Source organism: Eschscholzia californica, unplaced genomic scaffold, assembly GCF_041429995.1.
Source record: "Eschscholzia californica isolate CP2 unplaced genomic scaffold, dmEscCali1.0.p SCAF_5, whole genome shotgun sequence".
Lineage (NCBI taxonomy): Eukaryota > Viridiplantae > Streptophyta > Magnoliopsida > Ranunculales > Papaveraceae > Eschscholzia > Eschscholzia californica.
The window spans coordinates 39,421,327-39,447,397 of record NW_028238472.1 but is presented as its reverse complement, the minus strand read 5'-3'; the positions used below and the strand labels follow the sequence as shown (position 1 = coordinate 39,447,397).

The 26,071-nt window shown below is 36.1% G+C and overlaps 3 protein-coding genes across 4 annotated transcripts; 2 read left to right on the top strand and 1 right to left on the bottom strand.

Annotated features, from left to right (window-relative positions):
• Positions 1-2,758: 2,758 nt before the first annotated feature.
• LOC147539127 (serine hydroxymethyltransferase 3, chloroplastic-like) lies at positions 2,759-6,696 on the top strand. 2 transcript variants are annotated; one of them, XM_086639505.1, is made up of 12 exons: positions 2,759-2,878; positions 3,482-3,705; positions 3,854-4,043; positions 4,133-4,307; positions 4,438-4,555; positions 4,648-4,760; positions 4,874-4,996; positions 5,253-5,357; positions 5,426-5,512; positions 5,627-5,734; positions 6,038-6,110; positions 6,197-6,696. In XM_086639505.1, the coding sequence occupies exons 2-12, from the start codon at positions 3,498-3,500 to the stop codon at positions 6,469-6,471; spliced, it is 1,575 nt and encodes a 524-aa protein (XP_086495631.1). In that variant the 5' UTR covers positions 2,759-2,878; positions 3,482-3,497; the 3' UTR covers positions 6,472-6,696. The 2 variants fall into 2 exon arrangements, with proteins under 2 accessions (XP_086495631.1, XP_086495630.1); XM_086639504.1 differs by having other exon boundaries at positions 2,766-2,912.
• Positions 6,697-9,099: 2,403 nt separating this feature from the next.
• Positions 9,100-12,381, bottom strand: LOC147539126 (18S rRNA (guanine-N(7))-methyltransferase RID2-like). The gene is made up of 9 exons (XM_086639502.1): positions 12,188-12,381; positions 11,997-12,072; positions 11,177-11,260; positions 11,042-11,097; positions 10,536-10,592; positions 10,301-10,350; positions 10,051-10,203; positions 9,674-9,809; positions 9,100-9,470 (listed from the first exon to the last, which is right to left on the bottom strand). The coding sequence occupies exons 1-9, from the start codon at positions 12,284-12,286 to the stop codon at positions 9,306-9,308; spliced, it is 876 nt and encodes a 291-aa protein (XP_086495628.1). The 5' UTR covers positions 12,287-12,381; the 3' UTR covers positions 9,100-9,305.
• Positions 12,382-12,477: 96 nt separating this feature from the next.
• LOC147539125 (Ubiquitin-conjugating enzyme family protein) lies at positions 12,478-21,422 on the top strand. The gene is made up of 11 exons (XM_086639503.1): positions 12,478-12,569; positions 15,744-15,809; positions 15,932-15,999; positions 16,422-16,455; positions 16,644-16,713; positions 16,796-16,853; positions 18,912-19,037; positions 19,491-19,582; positions 19,661-19,745; positions 20,170-20,248; positions 21,154-21,422. Exons 1-11 carry the CDS (start codon positions 12,563-12,565, stop codon positions 21,231-21,233), a joined length of 765 nt encoding a protein of 254 aa, XP_086495629.1. The 5' UTR covers positions 12,478-12,562; the 3' UTR covers positions 21,234-21,422.
• Positions 21,423-26,071: the final 4,649 nt, after the last annotated feature.

Here is a 26,071-nt window from a genome sequence, read left to right as displayed (position 1 = left end):
GGGATGGAGAAAGAGAATTGAAGATGAAGTGTCTTAAATGGTGTTGTTGTACTAAGTTTATATATTCCTTAGTACCACTTTTTATTTAATGTACTTTTGCTCATGCACTAACACACCTATAATGTACTGTACACGAATGTATGTTTTGGAACAATATATTTTAGTGAAACTTAAATAGTAAGTTATTGTGCAAAACTTGAAATATGATATATATCTTGACTTAGTTTATAATTAACAGTGTACATTTGTAAATGTACATGCATTCCCAAATGTGCAGTACATTCGCAAATGTACAGTACATTCGCAAATGTGAAGAACATTCGCAAATGTGTGTGCAGAACATTCGCAAATGTGCAATGCATTCACAAATGTGTAGTGCATTCGCAGATGTAAATTATGTACGCAAATGTGCAATACATTATTTTTTGGTTTGGTAACAATTATGTTTTGGTAACAAACTATACAAAGAGAAATTTTCCTCATTTTTGGTAGTTTTTCATTAATTTATTTCCATATAGTTTTTGGTAGTTTCCCATTGATTTGATTCTCTCTATATTTTTTCTTCTTTTTAAACATATTTTCTCTCTCCAATCTTAACTTTTTTCATTCTCTCCTTATATGATGGACAATTATAAGACATTCCTTCCAAAATGTAAATTACTTTCAAGGAAAATTCATGAGACATTTTTCTTTAAATTGTACATTTTTTTATTTACTGGACTCTTTTGTACTAGGAATTGTCTTCTGTACCGGGAATTGTTTTATTTGTTAGCAATTTGGTTATGTATTAGACACTTTTGTATTGGGAATTTTCTTGTTTACCGGGAACTGTTTTATGTACTGACCATTTGGTTATGTACTAGACACTTTTGTACTGAGATGTTTCTTGTGTACCAGGAATTGTTCTATGTACTAGGCATTTGGTAATGTACGAGACACTTTTGTACTGGGAATTTTCTTGTGTGCCGGGTATTGTGTTATGTACCAGTCATTTAGTTATGTATTAGACACTTTTTGTACTGAGAATTTTCTTGTGTACCGGGAATTGTTTTATGTACTGGCCATTTGGTTTATGTAACAGACACTAGTAAAATATTTGATGGAAACTTTAAGATGTTAGGTGTGACATTCTATGCACCCTACATTTCAATATTCCAAGACAAAAGATGTGTAGTAATGTTACAGAGAATTTTAAATTTCAATTATCCCTCGAGAAAAAATCAGTTTGCGACCTACAAAAAGAGACAAAGTTTAGTAAAAGGGAACTAATTAATGTACAGTAAAGGTAAACTTCAGCACAAAACGTAAGATGTACTGGAAAGTATGAAATGTACAATACATTTGAACACGAGAAGGGATACCTATGAGACAAAACAATATTGTTGTAGTATCCCAGAAAACATAAAGAAATTCTGTACAAAACTGTATGGGAAGAATATTGACATATTCCTATAACAAAGTTGAGAAGGAAAAACAATCGAAAACTTAAAAATGTACAGTAAATCTAGTAATGCACCACACTTTTTTTAATTCCCACTCTAAGATGCGGAATACAACAATTAGTATGCCGATTCAGTTCTTGTGGAATCATTGTCGCTGATGATCTTGCAACAGTTGAAGATAAAGGACTTAAGATATCACGTTGCAACCTTCACAAATAAGGAAAATATATAGAAATGTAAGGCGAAGGAAACTAAAAAAGGTACAGTAAACTTCCACATAACAAGGAAACGTAGAAACTGATTGAGAACGATAAAATGTAGCGGGAACTGAGGAATGTACACTACATTTCAACACGTAAACGTATATCTATGTCGTTAAATATAACAAAAATTAGTACAATCTCTAAAAGAATTGGGAGATGTTCAGTGCACTTTGAACCTTAAATCCAGATTTGTTGCTTTAGATCTCGCCAAATCCGGATTTAGTTTTTCCATTTAGATTAAGATTATGTAAAGACAAGAGAGAGATAGACACACAAATCAAACTAAACTTCTTCATTATTAAATATAAAATCCAGATTTGTTGCTTCTAGATCCCCAATGATCTGGTTTTAAGATCCATGAATCTAGAAAAATCACAGAATTTATTTAGGGTTTTAAGATTGTTATTATTCGCTTAAGTTTTAGAAACCCTAGATTTTGATATTAGGGTTTTAAGATCCATGAATCTAGAAAAATCACAAAATATATTTAGAAATCTGTTTTTTTTATCCAACGAATCTGGTTTTTTTTTCACAAAACCAAACTTTACTACTTACACATCCAACGAATCTTGCTTTTCCATAAACCAAAACATCACTAATCTAACTCTTCACCATTAAACCGAAAAATACTTCATCTGAATCTTCACCAAAAACAGATCTGGAATAGGATTACTTGACGTAGATTTTTTTTGGATTATGTAAGAGAAAGAGAGAAAAATGAGAGTTTGTAAAAATTTCTAAGAGAGAGGACATTAAGAAAGAGATGTTGTAGCCTGTAGAAATCTCTTAGAGAGAGAAAGATGAAGATGTTGAAAATTTTCTGAGAGAGAGAGAGAGATACAGATAGGTAATATAAAGAGAATGGGGGTATTAAGGGTATTAATAAAGCATGACAGACAAATAGTGGTACTTTTTGTCTTTGGGCCCACCCATTAATAACTAGTTGGACCTGCAACTAGTTTTCAAATGGTTGTGGATCTTACCCACATTAGGGTAGTACTTTTTGGACCATTCACCCATTTTGGCTATTTTTATCTTGGTCCGTTGAATTTTAGGGGTTAAAGAGTTAAGCTTTATATCCCCTACCCACATGCCACAACTAGCAGCTTTCTCTCATTTTGTGAAGGGTTTAAGAGTGTGAAGGGTTTAAGGAGAAGGACGGACGAAGGAAACGTAGCTAGGCTAAACTTTCAGACAAATTGATCGGGTTAGTTATTTATTCTACTTCATCTTCTCATTTCTTCTCATAATGATATATTAGGGTTTTGCTGATTTGATGTAATCTACTGTTTCCTTTATGAGTTAGATTAATTACAAATGGGTAATTCCATTTACTATTTGTTCTGTGAGAAATAGCTACTTGAATTGCATTATGAAGAATTTGAGTTGTAAAGACTATTTGATTTCTTTATTGGGTATCTAAGATTTTCTGAAAATGAATGAGATAACCCATGATTCAATTCTTTTTTTAAATTCAAAACTCAATTGATGATTGCTGTTGTTTATTCTGTAATAATTTCTCATAAATTTTTTTTTTTGGCTTTGTTCATATATTTCTTCATCATAAGAGAAAGTTCTAAAGATCAGCCTTAGGAAATATTTCAATTTCTTGAATATTTAGATTAATTTCCCAGTTTTTATAGTTATTATATCAATAAACATAGTCTTTCGATTGATTAAGCTTCGAAAATGAAAGATTTACAGTCTCTATACAAATCTATCTTGCTTTGTTGTAGTTTTAGTTTGTAAAAATTTTGAGTTTATTGGTTTTGTTAGGTTTGAGAAGGGAAAAATGCAAGCTTATAGTGGAGCTGGAGTTATGGGTGCAGTTCAAGGGCCAAATTTGACTAAAGGTTCCAACTTTCTTCCAAAGTTGAGTACTTTTACTGGTAGCTTTCCAGTTCAAGTTAAACTTAATATGGCAAGGCCTTGTAAAGCTTCTTCTATTGAAGGGAGCTTAGTTACTTCTGCTATGTCAGTTCCTGTTCCTGATGTTGCAGGTAATTTGAAACGGACCTTAAGAATAAAGTTCTTTTCTGTCGTCGATTTTTTATTTATTTCTACTTTGACTCGTATAGAAGAAATGTTGTTGCGTTTTGGAACTACTAACTTGAGTCTGACTCGGGAATATTTCATTTTGTTAAACAGGAAGTGTTTTTGTAGACAATGGTCTCCGCGAAGCAGATCCTGAAGTACGGGCAATTATTGATAGTGAAAAGAGTCGGCAATTTAACAGCTTAGAACTCATTGCTTCAGAAAATTTTACATCTCGGGCAGTGATGGAAGCTGTTGGTTCTTGCCTCACCAATAAGTATTCTGAAGGACTTCCTGGTAAAAGGTAGAACGATTAATAATATTGCCTCTGAGTTGCACTTATTAATATATTATATCTTTTGATGCAAGTAATGGTTTGTGGATGCGACTTAGGTACTATGGTGGAAATGAGTACATTGATGAGCTTGAGACCCTCTGTCAACAGAGAGCTTTGGCTGCATTTCATTTAGATGGAAAGAAATGGGGAGTCAATGTCCAGCCTTTGTCTGGTTCTCCTGCCAATTTTGCAGTTTACACTGCACTTCTTAACCCACATGACCGAATTATGGTGAGCTAGTTATTTCGTGTTCCATTTTAGCTTTCCCCTTCCAACTTCTTGATACGGATTCCTTGATCTTCCTTTTTTTTTTTTTGCTTTCAACTTGAGTTGTACTAATTTGTTCAAGTGATTGACTTAGGGTTTGGACCTTCCTCATGGAGGCCACTTGTCCCATGGGTTCATGACTCCCAAGAGACGTGTCTCGGCCACTTCTATTTATTTTGAATCAATGCCTTACCGGCTTGATGAATCTACAGGTGATGGTTTTACATTATTTAGTTGAATCAACATAAAATGTTTTTTGTTGTTGTCTATAATTAGTTTCATGCTTACACCAATGTGCTTACAGGTCTTATCGATTACGACATGCTTGAGAAAACAGCAACTTTATTCCGACCCAAGATCATCATTGTTGGTGCTAGTGCATATCCTCGAGATTTTGATTATCCTCGTGTCCGAAAGGTGTTTATCCTCATGGATTGTATTTTAATCAAGAATTGGGGTCATTGTGGATTAATTATTGATTAATTACCTCTATATGCAAATAATTGTTCTCGTCTACCTTGGTTTTGAAGATTGCAGATGCTGTTGGTGCCTTCCTCATGATGGATATGGCTCACATAAGTGGTCTTGTTGCTGCTTCTGTGCTTAAAGATCCATTTGCATATTGTGATGTTGTGACTACTACCACACACAAGGTACAACTAGAACGATGTACAAAGTTAACAAGATATTGTTGGCTATTGTGATTGTTGCATGTTTGTTCAAATTTCGGTAGGAGTTAAATAGTGTTGTTGAAATATACCCATGTGAAATAGAAGCTCCTTTTTAGTATTTTCCTCCAGTGTGGGATAAGGATAATCATATCCAATACTTAAATACCTTTTCTTTCTTTACATGCCCTCGACTTTATATTGTCTTTGTGTATAGCTAATAGCTTAAGACACTTGGCAGTCTTTGAGAGGTCCCAGAGGTGGCATGATATTCTTCAAGAAAGATCCAGTTCTTGGGGTTGACATGGAGACTGCCATCAACAATGCTGTTTTTCCAGGTTTACAGGTTAGTCGATCACTCATTTATCTGTTTATTCATTGTATTTAGATGCTAAAAAGTTCCTTTCTCCCCAGGGAGGTCCTCATAACCACACGATTGGAGGACTTGCTGTGTGTCTAAAGCATGCTCAGACCCCAGAATTCAAGTCGTACCAAAACCAGGTAATTACTTCTCTCGGCTATTTAAGTTATTTATGTCCTACATCGTCAGCCCATATGCTTTTTCAAACTCGAAATTCTTCTGTTTTATGCCTCATTAAAGTGGTTGATTTGCAGGTTGTCTCTAATTGTAAAGCTCTAGCAAACCGGTTAGTGGAATTGGGGTACAACTTGGTTTCTGGCGGGAGTGATAATCACTTAGTTTTGGTGGATCTAAGACCTTTGGTAAGCTTTTGATTATTTTACATTCAAGTTTAAGAGGTGGGCCGAGAGAAGGGATGTTTAGTTAACGATGAGTTAATCTAGTCTGTTCCTACTGTTTTCGAATGTGCCAAATTTATACTGGGATCAATCGAGTCGTCTGTTCATACTGTTGTGATATCTCACGTATCTCTTTCTCTAGATATCTCCCACGACTCTCTTAAGACTTGAGAATTATCAAAGTTAACCTACTCATGGGTCACAATTGATATGGTTATGATTGTCATTGTGGAACATGGATCTAATTCACGTATCTTTTGATGAAAGGGTCTTGATGGAGCGAGAGTCGAGAAAATCCTTGACCTAGCTTCAATTACTCTCAACAAGAACTCTGTTCCTGGTTTGTCTTCCTTTATCTTATAGCCTTTTATCTTAATATTTCAATTCACTTATACTAACAATTCCTAAATTTCGAATTGTAAACAGGTGATAAAAGTGCACTAGTCCCAGGAGGAATTCGGATTGGTACACCCGCCATGACTACAAGAGGATTTACAGAGAAAGATTTCCAAGAAACTGCTAACCTTATTCACGAGGGAGTTCAGATAACACTCGAGGCTAAGAAATCTGTTCAAGGATCAAAACTTCAGGACTTCATGAAATATATTGAAACTCCGGAATTTTCCCAGAAGGATCTTGTTGCAGATCTACAAAAGAAAGTTGAAGCTTTATCAAGCAAGTTTCCTTTGCCTGGGTTATAAGAAATGCTTGTTCTTGTTTGCAATTATTTAAGGGTTTCTCTTATTCTGTCTGGTCTGTGGAACCGAATTATTGGTAGGGAGAGCTTAATCTCTTTACTCTGTATGAGGTGTTTATTACTGAGTTATGTGTTTGTATGTTCTCAAAATAGTTCCCATTGTTTTGGTACACAGATTGACACGAAAAAGTGAGTCATTTTCTTCGTATTCATTTTTTTTTTTGGAGAACTTGGTCTCACGACTACCTTGTCAAGCATAGTATGTTGTTGCTCTTTGGTTCATTATATATCTTGTCTTGTACTTGGAACGCACGTAAGTGCAGCACACCCCTTTGGGCTAACAAAGTACGTGATACCTGTTGTAAGAGCTAATCCAATTTCCTAGTATGGCAGTCCCCGAACCTACAAAGGGACGGTTGCAGGAATTAGAAAGGAGGGCGACTCACTTGGACGAAGTGATCGTAGGTAACGAAAGGCTAAAGACCTTGGAGACGACTTTGTTAAAGCACACACTGAACCATACTGAAATGGCCAGTGGTCTCTAAACTGAGAGGGTGTCGGCAATTTTAGGCCGTTTGTTTTTTCACTTAATAAGTGAATATCACTTGTAAGTGGGGTCAAAGTAAGTGCAAAAAAATAAGCTCCAACTTGGAGCTTATTTTTTTACACTTACTTCCTAAGTGCTAAAAAAGACATTTTTATCCTTCTCCGAATATAATAATTACCAATATGATTATAACCAAAAAGAAAATCTCAAACAATTGATAAGTAAAAAAATCTTTTTATGACTTTAGCGATGACACTTTTCCTTCTCACTTATCCTTCACCTAAGCTCTTCTCTTATATTTTTTTCACGTCTCTTCCTTCATTAGAGCATCTCCAATGCAAGACTCGATCTTAAAATCTTAAGTGTCACCTAAGACTTTAAAGTTTTTTTTGAGAAAAAACTTCTCCAATGCAAAACTCAATTGAGATCTTAAGATGATGTGGAAGCATTAAGTTTGAAGATGTCTCAACTAGAAACTCTATTTTTGAGATCCCTTTTGAGAGTCTGAAGTGTCCTAGTCATCAAATTTAATTTTTGGACCAATAGAAAGCCTTTCTTTCTCAACCACTTTTTCCTATTAAATGTATGTATGACGTGTATCTATTAGAGTTTTTAAAGTGTTGCATTGGAGAAGGACTTGAATTAGAGACTCTCAAGTTAGCCACATAGTAAAGAGAATCTCAATTGAGACATAACACATAAGCCAAATAGAGTTTTTTTTTAAGTTTTGCATTGGAGATGCTCTTAGTCATGAAACCGCGCAAACTCCATGATGCAACGTAAGTTCTTTCTCCTTCATACTTTTTAATTATTTGAGGTTAATATTTTCAACACAAAGTATTCATAAACCGTAATTCTCTTGTACCTAAACTCGGGAGCACAATGAATTGGTATGAAATACTTTAAGGTCAAAATAGACAATTTCTCATTTTTATGACATTTAGATTAATATAAAAACAAAAATCAAGCACTTAGAAGTAATGGAAAACAAACGCCACAACACTTACAAGTGATATCACTTACTAAGTGATTATCACTTAGTAAGTGGTAGCACTTATAAGTGCTAAAAAATCAAACACCCTCTGAGTATCTATGCGGGCTCGTGCCCCTTGTGAAAACATCCCAAATGTCCCACTGCATACTTCTAACACATCCCAAATGCGGGCTCTTTAAACTGAGTTCTAGCTCTTGTAGCGTAAGTAAATGTGGAGATAGCATTGATAAAAAATATCCCGAAATCTGATAAAAGATGCAATATTTTCTACATCATAAAATGAAAAAACTTATTTTGAGATACCTGTTTTGCCAATCACATTGATGAAGTTTAGTCAACTAGTTTATCAACCATGCTGTGCTATGTGACTTCTATAGGAGAATGTGTTTTGTTTTGACAATTTTTTTGCATCATTCCTTCTATTACATGTATACCAATCAAGGAATGAAGTTTCGGTAATGAAAATTTTGGTTACAAGGATAATGGAATATTTCGATTTCTAACGACCTAGTTTTACCAAAGGACCTCACAGGAGGAAGGTACTCTTCTTCTCTATTAGAGCCATCAGCCTTTGCTTACAGTGTTGCCCAAAAGGGAAGTGAGAATAGAACTACTATTATGAAAGGGCAACCATATCTGATATCTCCAATTCTCGACGAGACCATTACAAAGTGGACGTACAAATTAAGTCACATAATTACGGAATGAAAGAATTTATGTCTCGGGTAAGTGTTTTTTCGTTTTCTCATTATCTGAATTTGACTCATCTGACACAAATGAAATGGATCCAAATCATCAAACTAGACAAGTTAAACAAAAAAACAAGCATCAAGCCCTCTCCGCCCTCTCCAAATCCAAGAACAATTTGAAAGTCTCGACCGACACAGACTTCTACGAGGATAATACTTAGCAGAAAATACAGAAGCCCATTAGGGTTCTGCTTAAGCCTCCACGTTTCGCCAGGAGCATTATATTGGGCAAAGAAATTATCAAACCACGTACCTCTTTCACTTTTAGATTTATTAGCAAAACCAATAGAGAATTCTTTCCCACCAAAAATCTCTCTGAAGAGAGATAATAACACAAGAGACTTTTATTTTTCGGTAAAAACAAACTTCATAACAATTGTTATTCGTAAAAGTAATCAAATTAACAAAATTTGCGGGATGAAAAGATAAAGAAAACAGAAAATTCTTTTCATCTTCTGCATTCAATCAACAAAATCCCATCCTCTATAAGCAACGACATTACAAAAAATATAGTATTCGTATTGGTTTCTGAACCTGAAAAAGCTTGATCAAAAGTGAGCCTTCCTTTTCCGAGCCGTATATTTTGTGTCCAAGGGCACAACATTCCCTTTTCTTCTTTGTTGTTCTTTCTTCTTAAGTACCCATTCTCTTCCTCGCCCTTTCTTTCCTATTTTTTGCTTTTTCCTTGGACGATGCCTGTCTGAAACACTTACCTGCAAATGAAATGGAGATACTTTCTTACGTTATTCATAACGATTGGTACATAACAAGTTAATATGTTCATGATATTCAACCCGTTGATGAATTAATGACTCGTCACACTTGGGTAGTCGATTTTTACTTATCTTTCGAAACAATTGTGACTAATCGATAAAAGGAAAAGGATATGCAGTAAAAAGACAAAGAGAGAGCTCACCATGCGATTTTCTTCATCATCGTCGCTCTCGTCATCGGAACAACTCTCGCCATCTTCACCTTTTCCATTTGGAACTGCTGAGCTTATTGACGGTGGACCACAGGTGAGCACAAGGTATTCCTTCCTACTCTTCGAACTGTTTGGAAAATATTCATTCGCAGGATTCAAAAACATGTGGACCAAACAGTAAAAGTAGAACAGTGGACAACATCAAGAACTTCAAATGTAAATTTTCCTATTTCTATTTCTTAAGGAACGGTACTAAACAGGTTTATCATCACAAAAAATTTCAAATAAAATTTAATTTATTACTTTTGATGAGTACTAAAATTGGCATCCATCGAAATATAAGAGGACCATTTAAGACTTAATATCACCTGTGGGGAAAATCAACAACCACACCACCTGCAAAACCAGCACGCATAGCAAAGCCTAAGATCAGTTCACGTTGGGCAATGTTTTCAGGGTACACTTGGAGGACAGCTCTAGCTCCTCTCGCCAAACATCGATATAATGATCCAAAAAAAGCTCTGCAAAATGAATTTGTACCATTGTTATACCATTGGAGCCACATGAATATTAGCTAATACAATTCAAATGCTTTCACTGTTAAGAGTTAAGACATACTTTAATCTTAATCTTGGATTATGAGATGATTTGTCAGCGTTGCAGAGCCACTACAAGATTCAAACATGAGAAATATGTCAATCCACTTATGTCCAAGAGGACATGGCTGATAAACATTCCAAATTTCTAGAATAACGCTATCAGCGCTATTATGAGATGAAACCGATGATATTTCTAAAATCTACTATTTCTTATTAGAGTAATCAAGTTATTCGAATGGAAGGGAAGAAGTAACCTGCACAGCTGAAATGCTAATAGCACCATCAATAACTCCATCCCTGAAACCTAAACCCTGAAACATAAATAATGGAGAATTCTAAGGAAAGATTTATAAACCCCAAGTTTGGCTGTAAAATTGAAGATAACAGACAAAATACTTTTGCTCTAATCAGTATAGAGGCAAAACACATAAAAAAGAAAATAGAGAAGCCACTATCATCATCACGATTCACAAAGATAGGATAAAATGATATTTGAAGTTCCTCAACCATTTCGTCATAGTGATGTCAAAGTTAAGCGTTTAGAGCAGCGATAAATGATTCTCAAACTCAGAAGTAGAATACTGGATAGATGTTTGAAACCAAACGTATTTGGGAAATGATTCTGAATAAATATCCACTGGAAATATAGGTTGAGAAAAACTCAAGTTCAAGATTGAGGTTTTTCATTTTGTATAAACTAGCAAAGAAGAAAAGATCACATTAAAGAAGGCAAGCTAGACACAAAAACTTGAAGAATTACCTGACCCATATCAGAAAGTAATAGATCACCTTCCACTTCTCTCTCCACAGCAACATCTATGTTGAAAAAAGATATAGACTAGCAATGAGCTGATGACAAAACAAGTCTTTTTGGCAGCGAAAGAAAAACACATACTGAGCATTGATTGCGAAATGTCTAAGCCGATCCAGTGGTGTCCACTCTCGGATAGTGTTTCGCCACTAAGTCCAGATCCACAACCTGTACAATCAAAGTTACCAATCAATACTAAACCACAAATTCACGTGTCTTTTTGTCTAAAGTGAGGAAGTGCTCATGATCACTACATATGATCTCTTTTCAGATATGCAAACTAAAACATTCTCCAATAAATTACTTAATCTAGGGGTGAGCAAAAACCGAATCAATTGGCCGAACCAAAACAAGTCGAACCGCACCGATCGACTTTTGAGCCGAACCGATCACTGTTCAACTCGGTTCGGCCGAAAAACCGAACAACCCAAAATTGGTCTGGTTTGGCCTCCACTCGGTCAAGTACTTGAAAGCCCCTATTTTCCAACAAGTTGCTGGGCAAGTTCGGTTCGAGTGTTCATTGATCGGGTGGTCAGACTCCGTCATTGATTTAGTCAAACCGCCACTTCTTGGTTCGGCTTCGGCTCGAGCCAAAACCGAGAAAAACCGACCGCTGCTCACCCCTACTTAATCATATATCTTGAGAACTATTACTCTGTACACTTATATTTAGAAAACCGATCGTATGACACTCCCGAGTCGATCCTGTTATGAGGGATTAGGATGGCGGGCTAGCTGAACCTGAGCCAATCCCATCCCAACTACTTAGCTAATAATAGTAAACATGCACATTGGAAAATCTGGGTCACTGATTAAAGTTTCCAAATCAATTTCTTTTACAATCCTGTGATTTTAACTAGACCCATTTCTTAGTTAAACAAATGAAACTAAATAAAATGTTCACCTATATCAAGTAGAAGCCGAGGTATATCATCATCAGGTAATGCAAGAAGCTCCAATGCTCTTTCAGAAAGTTTAGCCTTTTATAACAAAACAACCCATAAAAGAGAAACCCCATTATTCAATTTGTAAACAAAATCAATAAAAAGCCATTGAAAAACTAAAAAAGTTGAAATTTTTTTGTAATGGGTTTACCTGAATTTCAGTAATACGAGAAGAAGAAGTGTATTTTCGAGCTTCCACATCATTGTAAAATATCTCCGGTGGTGCTTGCAGTTCCGGTCTTGATGACATCTCCTACAGTCTAGAGAGAGAGAGAGAGAGAAGTTGCAGCTGCGCCACCCAAGTCAAGAAGGGGTTTTTGGGATTTTTTTAGGTTTTGCTTCAGCAGAGAAGAAAGTACATGGGGTTTTAGGTTTAACCCGGATCCGAATAAATCGACCCATTTATTAAAATTCGACCCGATATAACCGCACTAGGTTAGCCTTCGATTTTGTTCTCTCTCTCTTCTCACAGCTTCAGTTGGTAACAGAGAACGAAGAGTGAATTCCGAGCCGGAAAAACACAGCCATGACTGGTATTTCCCTAAATTTCTTTCAAAGTTTTGAACTTTTTAATATTTTCAATAATGGGTTTAAATAATTTTGGATAAATCCTGGTTAAGAATCGTTATTCTATAAAATCATCTTTTTTCCTGATCCAAAACAATATGGAGATGACATAATATTCTTATTTTGGATCTCCAGAGCACATTGTAGTTGTTAATTTTATTCGATTAGGGTTTATGATTACATACATTCCACTAAATTTTAAGGCACCTCCAAGGTATAAAGTTTCAATTTCATCTTTTAAGACCTATTTTGATTTGTTTTAGTTTAGTTGTGGGTTTTCATGTTGATTTCATTCTATGATCAATACATAGTTGGTGATTGTGCTTTCATGAATTCTCTTAAATTTAGTCCAAGTCCTGGTGAAGTTGTGGAACTTCCACTTTTGTTATGGAGGAATTTACTCGAAGATTTGTGTTATCGGCGGCTGGGTTTTCAGGGATTTCTGATAATTTAGTGAAGCATATGTATGTTGTAAGCTTCGAGCACGAAGCAGTTCACAAAAATCTCAAGTGAAAGATTGTTATATTCAAGCGAACTGTTACCTAGTATAAGATTTACGAAGAGATAAAAGTGTAACAACCCGCATATAACGTGGCTAAGCAAACATTCAAACTCTACCTGTGTGTCCGGTGTCGTAAAAAATAGGATTTATTTACAGATTGAATCTTTGACGTAACAACCCCACGAATTTCTCTCATAAATTGATTGTTGTGCTTTTCCTGTAATCTACGTCTCCTGCATAACCATCTCTGCCTGCCATCAACTCTCTGTTACCCTCTTTTCGATAAAAGACTCCTAAATCCATATTACCTGTCAAGTGATTTAGCACTCTTTTCGCAGCTTGTAAATGCAACTGAGTTGGTCTTGCCATGAATCTACTAATGAGACATGCTACATACATGAAGTTCGGCTTTGTTGTAGTTAGATACAGAAGACTTCCCACCAATTGGTTGAACAGGGTGCGTTCACCTTGGCTCCTTCTTCATCCTTCATAAGTCTAACTCCGGGAACAATATGATTCTTTGCACAATTACTCTTTTCCATCTTAAACATCAAGTTTTGCTGCTTCTATACTTCTCCCACAGTCCCAAGACTTATTTCCTTCAGAGGCTACTTGTCTGCTAACAACTATTTTCTTGAAAACCGATAATAAAGTCTATGTGCTTTAGATTCTTCAATCATCCCTAGCAACACACACTAAAAACTCTTATTATCTAGCTTTTTTTCTTTTTTTGTCCGACACATGAACGTGGCCAATGCATCCAAAAACTCGAAATAATCAACATTGGGTTTGACACCAGTCCAAGCCTCTTCAAAAATCATGTCTTCTATTGCCAATGTCGGACTTCTATTGAGTACATGTGCTGTCCAATTTACTGCTTCCGGCTACAAATTCTTTGGTACTTGCTTCTCTGATACCATACTTCTAACCATGTTCATGATTATCCTGCTTTTGCGCTCAGCTACTCCATTTTGTTGGGAAGTGCAGACTGCGGTGAGTTTCTAGCTAATTCAATTAGCTTTGCAGATGCATTGAACTCAATAGATGTGAACTCTCCACCCATATCTGTGAATAGGCAGCAGATGAGGGCTCTAGTCTCTTTCTCGACCAGGTTCTTATAATTCTTGAAGCTAATAAAAGCTTTAGATTTTTCAGCAAGAAAATACATCCAACCGTACGACGGTAACATCTGTAAAGCAAGCTTAGGAGATACCCCTGTTTATTGTTGGATGCAGGTCTGATGGGTCCACAAGTGTTAGAATGTATTACCTGCAGTCTTTGTGATGCTCTGGAATTGTATCCTTATGTTGCTTCCCCTCCGTGCAATCAGTGCATATTGTGGATGGCGCTTTCAGTTGTGGTTACCCTCTCTCCATTTGCTTATATTGCAACATTGGACATTTTCAGACCTTTAAAGCTTAGGTGCTAATGTATGTAGATGCAATGTTGAGTGTTGTTTTCAAGAGTTGTTCGGAAGCAAGTGGGAGCTTTCGCAAAGTCCTTTCTAACAACATCAAGTCTTGTTTGCAGACATTTTTGTTTGCATAATGCACTCTTTCTTGGGATGATAGACTTTATAGTCTCCATGTTGTATTAAAATAGCCACCTCTTTCTTGCAATTGTTCGACACTTAACAAGTTATTGTTCAACTCATGTAGAAAACATTAGTATTTCCTTAAATAATTGTATCAATATGCAATATGATGTTACCTTTCCCAATATAACCATCTTCGAATTATTCTCAAGCTTCACGGATGACCGGATTCCTCGCCAAGATCATGAACCATTGTTTATTCGCAAACATATGATTGCTAGCCCTTGTCAGGGAACCACACATCTTCTCCACTCGATTGAGTTCTACGTGTGCCATTAACAACAATAACTTTTTTTTTCCTTAAGCTCGATATGGTCTGCTTCTCTATCCCATTTAGGACACTCATATTGGAAATGCCCTAATTGGTGACACTGATGGTACTCTATTGTAGTTCCGTGGAATGCTTCTTGGCCTCTACCTCTCCCTTTAATGCTTGCTCATCTCCTCCGTGTCTGTTCATCCTTTGCTCATGTCTTAGTAAACTGCTCTGCAACTCATCAACAGTTAAAGTGTCTAAGTTAATAAACTCTTCTACCGAACACACAACGTAGTCAAACTTTGATGTGATTGATCTCAAGATCTTCTCAACCACTTGTTGCATGCTTTCAGTATGAATCTTCATTTTGTTTGCTATAGTGAGTGTTCTAAAGATGTACTTGTTAATGCTCTCACCCTCTTTCATATGTAAAACCTCATACTCCTTTTGAAGAGCTCGAAGTTGTGCTCTTGTGACTCTTGTGGGACCACTTGCTGAGGATTGTCTCCATAAGCCCGGGCCATTGATCACAATGGCTATTGAACTTAGGTAATTGCAGGTTAAACAAAGCTGTTTTCATCTGCCATACTTCGATTCTCTCACTTCTCTCTCTTCTTCTCACAAAACTGTTGTTTCCGTTCTTTAACAATCATGCCCGTGATTCATAACAAGTTTGTACTAACAAAAGGACCATGTTTAGTTCAATTAAGCAGAATTTGGTATCAAATTAGCCAAATATAATCACTCGTATATATCTTCTCGTATTTCTAACAAACATTTTTCTATAGACTATGCACAGGAGCAAGAGATGGAAATAGAAGCATTACAAGCCATCCTTATGGATGAGTTTGAAGGTATTTAGTTTTTGATCTATTTCGACCAATATTTATAAACTTGACTCCCTATTAATTGCTCTTTGTTATTCTAATTCTCAATAACCTAACAATATTTGTTTCATTGTAATGTTTATTGTCAGAAATTGATGCCAATGATAGTGGCTTACATACGTCTAATCGGTGCTTCCAAATTACAATGTCTCCACAAGTAAATATCATAGTCCTTTTCATCTGATTATTCACTTTTTGTCGTTACTAGTTTATCTTGTAATTTACTCTTAGGAGTCTCGAAATATTTGTTTGCTACTTTGCGCCATGTTGGAGTTAGATATAGTACTATAATCCAACTACAGTTATCTCTTGTTTCCTGTCAGATCTTAAAAATGACGTTTTGTAACAGTATCCCGTTTCTAAGAAAATATTGATCTAACAAATGTTTTTTCATTACAAATGTTTCTTCATTAGTTTCCACTTCTTGTTCTGTTTTCCTTATTATTTGCCTTGGTTGCACTTGAACCGAAATATGGTGAACGTTTTATTTCCTGTCAGTTTATTGGAAATGAAATCTAGAGTTCTATTAATTATGATACATAAACATGTGACTCTTACCCATTATTTTTGGTTTGCCAGGTTGATGATGCCGATGAAGCGACTACTACTCCAGGTTCAAATTTCAGCTAATACAAAAGATTAAAGCATCTCTTTTCAGAAAAAAAATGACCAATCTCCATATTAAAATGGAACTCAGACTTTCTTACTTGTTCTTGCTTCATATTTGTTTTTCTATGAATCTGTGCAATTATAACAATCCTCAGAGTTAACCTTATCCTTTTCGATACCCTATTTTTGCAGTTCAATTGGCTTTAATTTTTTCTCATACTGAAAAATATCCAGACGAACCACCACTTTTGAATGTCAGAAGGTGGCTTACCGGTATCTTGATTGTTTGTCTAATTGTAGATTTGTTTTTTTATTTGCTGTCCTGAGATTGCTACTTTCTGCAGTTTACGAGGAATACAGTCAGATCTCCTCAGTGCATTAAAGCAAAAGCTCGAGCAGGAGGTAATTTTAGCATCATTTTTTCTTGTGCAAATCTAGCTTGTTTCGTTCTGACATTCTTTCTTGCTCTGAGGTTTTCATTTTTTGACCGTTGTTTTCCTGCTCTATCTCTCTCTGCAACTCGTCCCTTTGGTTCTCGTCTTTCACCTTCCTTAACTCTGTTGTCTGCCAATATATTAATTGATTCACGTTTCGTGTTTTCTTCATCTCTCTTTATTACTCTCGTGTCTAATGTGCACATCTAAATCCCAATAGTTCAATCAAGAAAGTCCTTAAATGAAAGAGGATAAATGAAAGTAGTCAAATCTCATTGCAGTGAAAATTAGAAAAGAGAAAACATTATGAAAACTGATATACACCATTCTATCATATTGGTTGTTGCCTCCTCCCCCAGTACAACTAATACTTGCAAGATGATTTTATAGATGCGTACTTAAATAATAGGGATATTTAGTGTTTGGGTCAAGGATAAGTACCGGTTTTAGTGTTTAGGTCACAAGTTTGTCCGTTATAGGGTCTGGGTCACGGACTAACAGTTGACCCCTTGACTAATGACGATAGCTAACTACCGTCATTAGTCAACATTGTCAATGGTTAGTCCGTGACCCAGACCCTAAAGCCGGTATTTATCCTTGACCCAAACACTAAACACGAGCTGATATGAGCCGTTCTAAGTCCCATTTGTTGCTGCCATGAAAACCGAGTTAGTCCATTGAAATCCCAAACTCCAGGGTGCTTCCATGAACGTCCAAGCTGCTGCCACCTTCCATGAGTCGAGCTCAACTCCTTCTTCCCGTGTCGGCATAAGCATTGGCCGGTCGGCCAAGCTTTTGCCGGTCATCTCTCTCTCTCTCTCTCTTTCCCTCTTTTCAAGCTCTCTTAAACCCTAACTCTCAAGAACCCTGGAAAACCCCCAACTTCAGAAAACCCTAGCTTTTCCCCCCTTTTCATAATAAAAGGTGAAGATCTGTTCATTTACTCATCTAACAACTTTCGATACAATTGCCATGGATTCACATCTAGAAAACAAGGTAAAATCAGATTTAGAATCTTTTATTAAATTAAAACAATTTTATCATCGATTACGTCTTGTTTGGAAACAAAGCTATCTTCTTCGGTCTTCCATAAATTGGAAAATCATCATTCGTTTCCGCCATGGCTAAATTCCAGAACTACGATATCTACGATATAAATATATCAAATGTTACTGATGATTCTGACCTAAAAATGCTTCTTCTTCAAACAACAAAACGATTAGTTATTTTTATTAAAGATTTAGATCTATATTTGAATGAGAAATCAACATCTATAAGTTTATCAGGAATTTTGAATTTCATGGACGAAATTTTCTCTACTTGGTTGAAGAAAGAATCATGGTGATTACTATGAACAACAAAGACCAAATTGATCCATCAATTTTAAGACCTGAAAGAATTGATGTTCAAATCCTTTTTGTGATTCTAATGCGTTCAAATTTATTTCCGTCTTTGGAACGGCTCACAGCAACGCTATTTAGTGTTTGGGTCAAGGATAAGTACCGACTTTAGGGTCTGGGTCACGGACTAACCATTGACTAGTGACGCTAGTTAACTGCGTCATTAGTCAACGTGGTCAATGGTTAGTCCGTGACCCAGACCCTATAACGGACAAACTTGTGACCTAAACACTAAAACCAGTACTTATCCTTGACCCAAACGCTAAATATCCCTAAATAATATCTATTGAAATATTTTTCCGGTATTGTGATTAAATAGTATCTATTAAAATGAGCTAGTTTACTTGTAATCAGAAATAAAAAGTAATAAAGTTTGAATAGTGTCATTTATGTTAGTGACTTAGTTCTGCTGATAACTAACCGCTGGAATGCTAAATTTTCATAGAATAACAAGTGACAGTCAAACAATTACACTTCATGAAGAAGTTCAGTCGTATGATTTTCCATGGAAGTTTCCTTGATTCTGCGGAACTATTTTTTTGCTATCAGACACAACCATGTATGTATTTATTTTATAGTTGCTTGAGCAACAATAATGTAGACGTTTTATCCAAATTTATATTCAGGCATCTGAAAATCTTGGCATGGCTATGGTATACACACTTATTTCATCGGCGAAAGAGTGGCTGGATGAAACATTCGCTCAAGAAGCTGATACTGAAGATTCAGATGGAGAGACTGCTAAAGAAGATGTATGTCTAGTTCTGTCACCTATGATTATCACTGCTCTATGATGTCTCTTTAATATGTATGCTTACAAATCTTCACCTCAATTTGTCGGGTATCGGTGCAAAATTTGTTGTCGAGGTAACTGTATTTCAAGCATTTGGGAGTGCTACAGTTACCTAAAGATTAAAGTTTTCTCTAATTCTTACTCAACGGGTTGATGGTAAAATCGATACCTTTGATTTTAGATTATTGAGGTTTTCAAAAAACAATTGATAGTACTAGACCGCCAGTAAGGTGCCATGTCAAATTTTGAGTCAAACCTCGAGTAGGATTCTAGGGGAAAAAAATCTCTCTTTCTCTCTCTATATATACATATATGTGGGTGTATTTGTTTCCTGTCACTCGAACATATAGACATTCTTAATTTTCTCATCTCTACTTTTCTCTTCTTCTTACTATCTTCTTCATATTTCCAGGTAATTATACCACATGGAGAAGCAGTAACAGTCGAAACATTTATTGCTTGGAGAGAACGTTTTGAAGCAGAGTTGGCGCTGGAGAAAGCCAAGTGAGTTATTCAGAACAAAAATGTCGTTTTTGTTACGTTCAACAATAATGTGTTCGACTAACAGTTATTTTTTTCCAGACTAATGCCGGAATCTGCACTTTCTGCACCAAAAGACAAAAAGCTTACGGGTCGACAATGGTTCGAAAGTGGAAGAGCTGCTGCTGTAATACTTTCTTTCTTAATTTCCTCTATTTACAAGATAAATGATTTATACAATCCCGCGTGATGTTCAAGAAACAGCGATTATAACAGAATTACTGCTATTTTCCAAAACACTTTCCTCTGTTCCGAACAATACCTTTTTTTTCCTACACTGTCGTTGTAGCTGATTGCCATTTTTCAGTTATTTCTGTCATATAGTACGGAGCTTTTTATGGTCGCGCTTAAAATAATAATTATACTTTGACATGAAGTAACTAAAAGAACCACTACCAAAGTTTCTTTTTGCCATTTTTAGACCATAGTAACTGTTCCTTTCGCCATTTTCTCTTTTCTGTTTTTAGCGTTTATATAACTGTTTCGTCCTGCGTTTTCCTAGTTTTCTGAAACCAGTTTTCTGAGTACATTTGTTTCGCTGTTAATTGCAGAAAGGTGCCTCTCATATTGCTGAAGAGTCTGAAGAGGAGGATGTCGAAGATATTGACTTCGATGACGAGGACTTCGAAGGTAATTTTCTTACTTCAGCTTTAATTAAGTAACTCACCAATCATCCAGCAATCCACTATCATTAGTTTGTTTTAATTTTGGTAATCTATAACAAACCTGCTACATTTTTGCCGAACATCCTTAATTAGTCTTCTTGTCTGTTTTAAAAAATGTGTTTTCAAAATTTCTACCTTCTTTCTGTTGAAGGCTGTATATATAGTTTTAAGATTGTATTACTCAATTACGTATTAAATAATTGCTAAGTTAATATTTGTTCTTTTTTCTAAGTCAAACTCTAAAATTCGACACGAGGTCTGCACTGAGTCGAGTCAGATTTCAGAGGCTTCATTTTTTGTGATGTCTGACTTGTCTGAATGAACGGCTATTTGGGTTGATATGAAAGTCCATTTAAGTCAGACGATTCAGATTCAGATTCAGATGAGTTAGATTGAGACAAATAGAAAAAACTAGCGAACGCCAAATGTCAAATAAGCAATGATTTGCATAGTTGGACTCTGGAGTAACTCAAGACAGTTTGAGTTCAGATATAGCCCACTATTAGAGCTAAGTTTGGTGAACTTAGCTGGCATTGTCCTTCTCTCTTTCTTTCTTTTCGGTCTTTATTTCTTTGTAATTTGGTTTTTATAAGACTGGTTCTTTTCCCTGTAAGAAATATTATACTTCCGTAAATAAATATAGAAGTCAGTATACCTTTAAAGCTAGACTTGACCGAGTGACTTAGGAGACAATCAATTGGTCCGAGACTCTGGCATAGCCGAATTTAGGCCTGACCATGAGCCAACTAATTGGTGAGGAGTTCCTCTCTCCTTTCAGATCTTACTCCCATTTTTGCTAAAATGAATCTTTCGAGCGAACTTGTTTGCTATTGAGTTCTGATGTTGTACTTTTGACTAATGTTGTAGCAGATGATGAAGAAGATATGCTCAAGCATTATCTAGACGAGAGCCCAGATACGTCTTCTCATTCTATGAGGGATACTAACTAGTAAGGAAATTATTTATGTATTTTGAGTTTCAAACTATTTATGTATTTTTATCGATCATCTGTAGTTTTTAAGTTGCAGATCTCTGAGTTTTTTTTTGAAAATTTAGCTCATCCTGGTAGTAAGATCAATGTACTGTGAGACTATTATACCAAAATTGCACCTATTCAATTTTATATGGATTTAACAGTAGAACTCAATTGTTTCGTTTTCACTATGTGATGAAATACTATACTATTCAGATTGTAATGCATTTATAAGCTCGGACGACAAGAGTGACCTCGGTTTCAGATGGAGGAATGGTTTTAACAAGTTAAAAACTCGGCCTACAAGAATTTGTTTTCTAGTAATCTAGTTGGGAGATCAGGAGAGTATAATTGCAATGGCTAAAAATTTCATTTCTAAACTGTTCTTGGTTGATCCTAGCAAGATGAGCATCAATTACTTTCAAAATTGCATATTCATATATAAATTGCTTTATATTTCTTTTTGTTGAAAATATAAATTGCTTTATAATTAAGAAGAAAAAGAATTTGCAAAAAAAAAAAACCATTCGAGATCATTTCAAAAAACATATGTTCTGTAATTATATTGTTTTGTTTATATTTTATTGTATTACTAAGAGTAAAATTTGAAACTTGTGCAATATGAATCTTTATTGGAAACCAATAACTACATTTTTTTATTAATATGATATGATATTATAAATGATTATTATGGGTTGTCCTCTCGTCAAGTCATTTGTATATGTCCTCTTTCTGGATAATTTTCAATGGGGTCCCCAAATTGTAACCAACTGAAAATTTTCTCCCTCAATATTTGTTCAATGTTTAAATTTCGCCCCTCTTTTAAATAGTAATACCCTCCTCTCCATTTTATATTTCTCTTATTAGAAACCACTCGTTAACGTTGGTCGGCATCGACCATAGGTTGATTGAGAACTTCTCTTTTCTCTCTCTCCTCAACCACCTCCTGTCGTCACTGCCACCATCCCCAACGCTCCCCCCTTTCTTCTTATTCATCTCGCCACCATACCACGGGCTCGTGTTTGACCCAGTGGGACTGGGCGCCAGCACCTGGCCCCCCACATCAAGAGGCGTACTTCATACAGAGGTCTTGACTTAGAGATATCTAGTTAATTGTAACACGAAACATGTAGTAGCTTAGTTGGTTAGGGACGTGGGTACTGTCGTAGTGACACAAGTTTGATCTGTAAAGTCGGCATAGTTTTTACTATTATTGTTGGGTGGAATCTATAGGCATCCCTAATTATTGTCTCTGGCCCGTCTTTAACTGCAAATTTTCTATGTGTAATTGGGCCGCCTACAACAACTATATTGGGGGCTTTAGACTTTCTTTTGGTTTTGTCTCCCTGCGAGGTTGAGAGTACAATTGTTGAATCAATCTTTGTTTTTACTACATTACATTTTTCTTAACCATTTTTCACTTTGGATGTGTTTCTTTGAACTTGTGAAGTGTTTTTAAGAAATAGATATCTAAACTATATGTTGTACAAAAAATTTATTTCCTTTTACCATTTTAGTGTGACCATGCTCATATATGGTTTTCAAAAACCGACTGATAAATTATCTTGCATTTTTTTCAATTTTTGTTTGTAACTTTGATTATACAAAAGGTCTATATTCAAATTTCGCATCTGGTCTCCAAATTCTCAGTCACGACCCTGCCACACCAGCATCTTATCTCTCTCTGAGGTGAATCTTTGATGGAAGGGTCGATAAGAAGCATCAAGATTAAGTTTAGTCCGAAGCTTTTAGGGTTGAACTATTTAGACCCTAGCTTCGATTAAAGCTGATGGAAGCTTCAATAGAAGCTCAATCTTTCAACCCTAGAAGATTCAGAGTAAACTTCGATCTTGATGATTCTTATTGAAGCTTAGCTCAAAGCTTCAACTGGGTTGGAAAGAGATAGGAGAAAGAAGAAAAAGAGATAGAGGAAGAGAGAGAGATTTATGTAAAAAAAAGTACAATCCTCGAATCAGCTTTTGGACTTGATATCCATTTGGAATTTATTTTGAATTTGGAATCAATCTGATGTGGATCTTTTAGAGTTAAAACTCAATATTGTTTCCGAATGGATCCAAGGCTAACATTCAACCCAATTTTTTTGACCTAGAGTCCACAAGGTATGTGTTACGGGGAAATAAAGAAAATTTCCGGGGTGTAAAGTTTTGGGTGGAAACAAACAAAGTTTAGAACTTTTTGTTACCCCCAAACACCCAAGCCCTTACTTTTCAGCTTCTTCTTTACTCCTCTTGTTTTCCCACTATCACCATCAACTCCGGCGACCTCCACCACAAGTTTCGATGACACCTCCACCATCTTCGGCAACATTTCTTCCTTTCGCATGTTCTTTATTTCTCCTCTCTATCTTTCTTCTCTCTCTCTATCTCTTTCGAAGGGGGGGGAGCCCCTTCACCGGAGTTTTGGTTTTGTCTGGAAGCCAGACCAGACGAGCTCAGCTTTGTTCTTCAAACCAGATCTCGTCCAGTTTGTAACCATACGAGCTCAGGCGAAGGGGCTCCTCCCCTTCGTCGGAGATATAAATAAAGCAAAGGGAGAGAGAAAGAGAGAGAAGAAAGGGAGAAGAGGGATAAGAAAGAGAGAGAATATGAGATTCCGATGAGTTTCGTCGGCCGACTTATATACTGACAACATAAATAGAGGGTATGTTCACGAGAATATTTTTAGTTTTTCACCCTTTGATATTTTATTCTCCGAAATTTTTTCTTATTTCCCCAAAACATCGACCCACAAATTTTCTTTCATGTGCATTTGTTATTAAAGTTCAAACTTCAAAACCAGATATTATGATCACCCAATAATGAAGGAAATTCCTGTAATTAAGATGGAAATTTAAGCTAATAGTCGTTGAATAGATTAATGAAGATTATCAATTCAGTTGTTTTGAATGGTCATCGTGTTTAGCTAGAAACCGAATGCGAGCTTAGTTCAATTGTTGAACTTGCTGCAACTGTAACGAGTTCCTACAAGGATTACACACCTTAAGCATAAGACTGGATCGAGGATTTGGAAGATATATGTGTGTGTTATGGGTCAAAGTGCCTGAGGGCACATAAGAAAGTTGGGACAGACAAATCCCTTAACCAAGGTGGCCGAGGGTGCAGGCAAATGGCTCGGTTAAGGTGGTTGAGGATAGAGGAAAATGCGTCGGCCAAGGAGGTCAAGGGCATGACATGGCTAGTGTAGGACCATGTCTAGGTCACGATGCGCGAGGGGTTTGGGTGATGCCTAGAGGGGGCCGTCCGAGCAGCATATGCCCAACCAGTGTGCCAAACTAGGTCGTGCACTGCCATGGCCTTATGCAAAGGTCGTCCGAGCAGCATATGCCCAACCTGTGTGCCAACAGTCGATTTTTTAGATCAACTACAATCTACGTTAGTCTTTACAAGGCATTGATACATCATGAAGATGTGATAAGCACGATAACCGCCTAAGTAAACTTATAATGTAAGAGGCTTAAAGCCCAACAACATGTAAGAGCCTAAAGCTCGACATATTTATTACATTATTTATATCTTTAATAAGTCAAGTTCAATAACTATGGATTCCACCTCCTGTGGGAATCGAACCTAGGACCTCCAGGTTTTTGGAGTTTATGTTAATACCTTTAACCACTTGGGCAACCTAGTGTTACATAATAGAGAAACAAGGTTCTCTACCTTTAATAACCCAAATTTAATAACCATGGATTCCACCTCCCGCGGTAAACGAACCCAGGACCTCCAGGTTTTTGGAGTTTGTGTCAACACCTTGAACCACTTGGGCAACCAAGTGTTACATAATAGAGAAACAAGATTTTCTACTAATTTTTCATTTGAGACCATCATAAAGAGAGCAAAAGAAAGGTCGTCATCTTGAACTGATTCCTCTTGAATTACACGGAATCGCAATGGAGGTTCGTAATCTTCTAAGTCGAGGGATAAAACTTGAGATTCTTATACTACAACTTGTGGGAGGAAATGACATCGATATATACATAAGGGAATGAACCAAAGGCCCAAAATAAGAGCCCAGTCCAAACTCGACAAAAAATGTAAACCAGGTCCAACATGTTAGACGCCCATTCGAAAATACCGAAACGCCCTTCACTTTTTATCAAATTGACGGAAGCTGCCACCCAGAAATTTTACGGAATTGCCACTCTGAAAATCCCGGGAATTTCCAATCCGCGTTTTACTTTCTCTCTCTACTCTTTTACTTTCTCTCTCCAATTGAAGTAACCTATGATATCTTGTACTGCAGCCGCATAGCACTAGCTAATCTCACTATTGAAATGCACTGGTTGAATCACTTTTTCAACGACTTACATATCCCAATAGTCGAACCCTTTATAGTCTATTGTGACAATACTTTGGCAACACATAACGACAAATTCAATTTTTCATGGATGACTAAACACATCGAATTCAATTATTTTGTTTGTAAAGAAATTGGATCTTGCCTGATCAAGACATTCTCGGTCGAAATTTCCATGAAGTCCCGTGAATTAGTGCAATTTCGATATTTACTTTCCAAGTAGGGTGGGTGTGGGGGCATTATAGTATATTCATATATATATATATATTCAATATGTTGTTTTATTTTTATTTTTTTGATGAAAGGAGGTTAATACCTCAATTTATTTACTTGAAATTGAATTCATGTTGGAACAATCTGTCTCCAACTAACTTAAAACATTAGCGTAAGCGGATTTTGCTAAGATATGAGCTACCCTTTGCTTCACGATAGAAAAAAATAAACGTAGTGTTTTGTAACCTTGCAGCGCCCTCGACAATCTCCATAACAATTAGTTTAGTC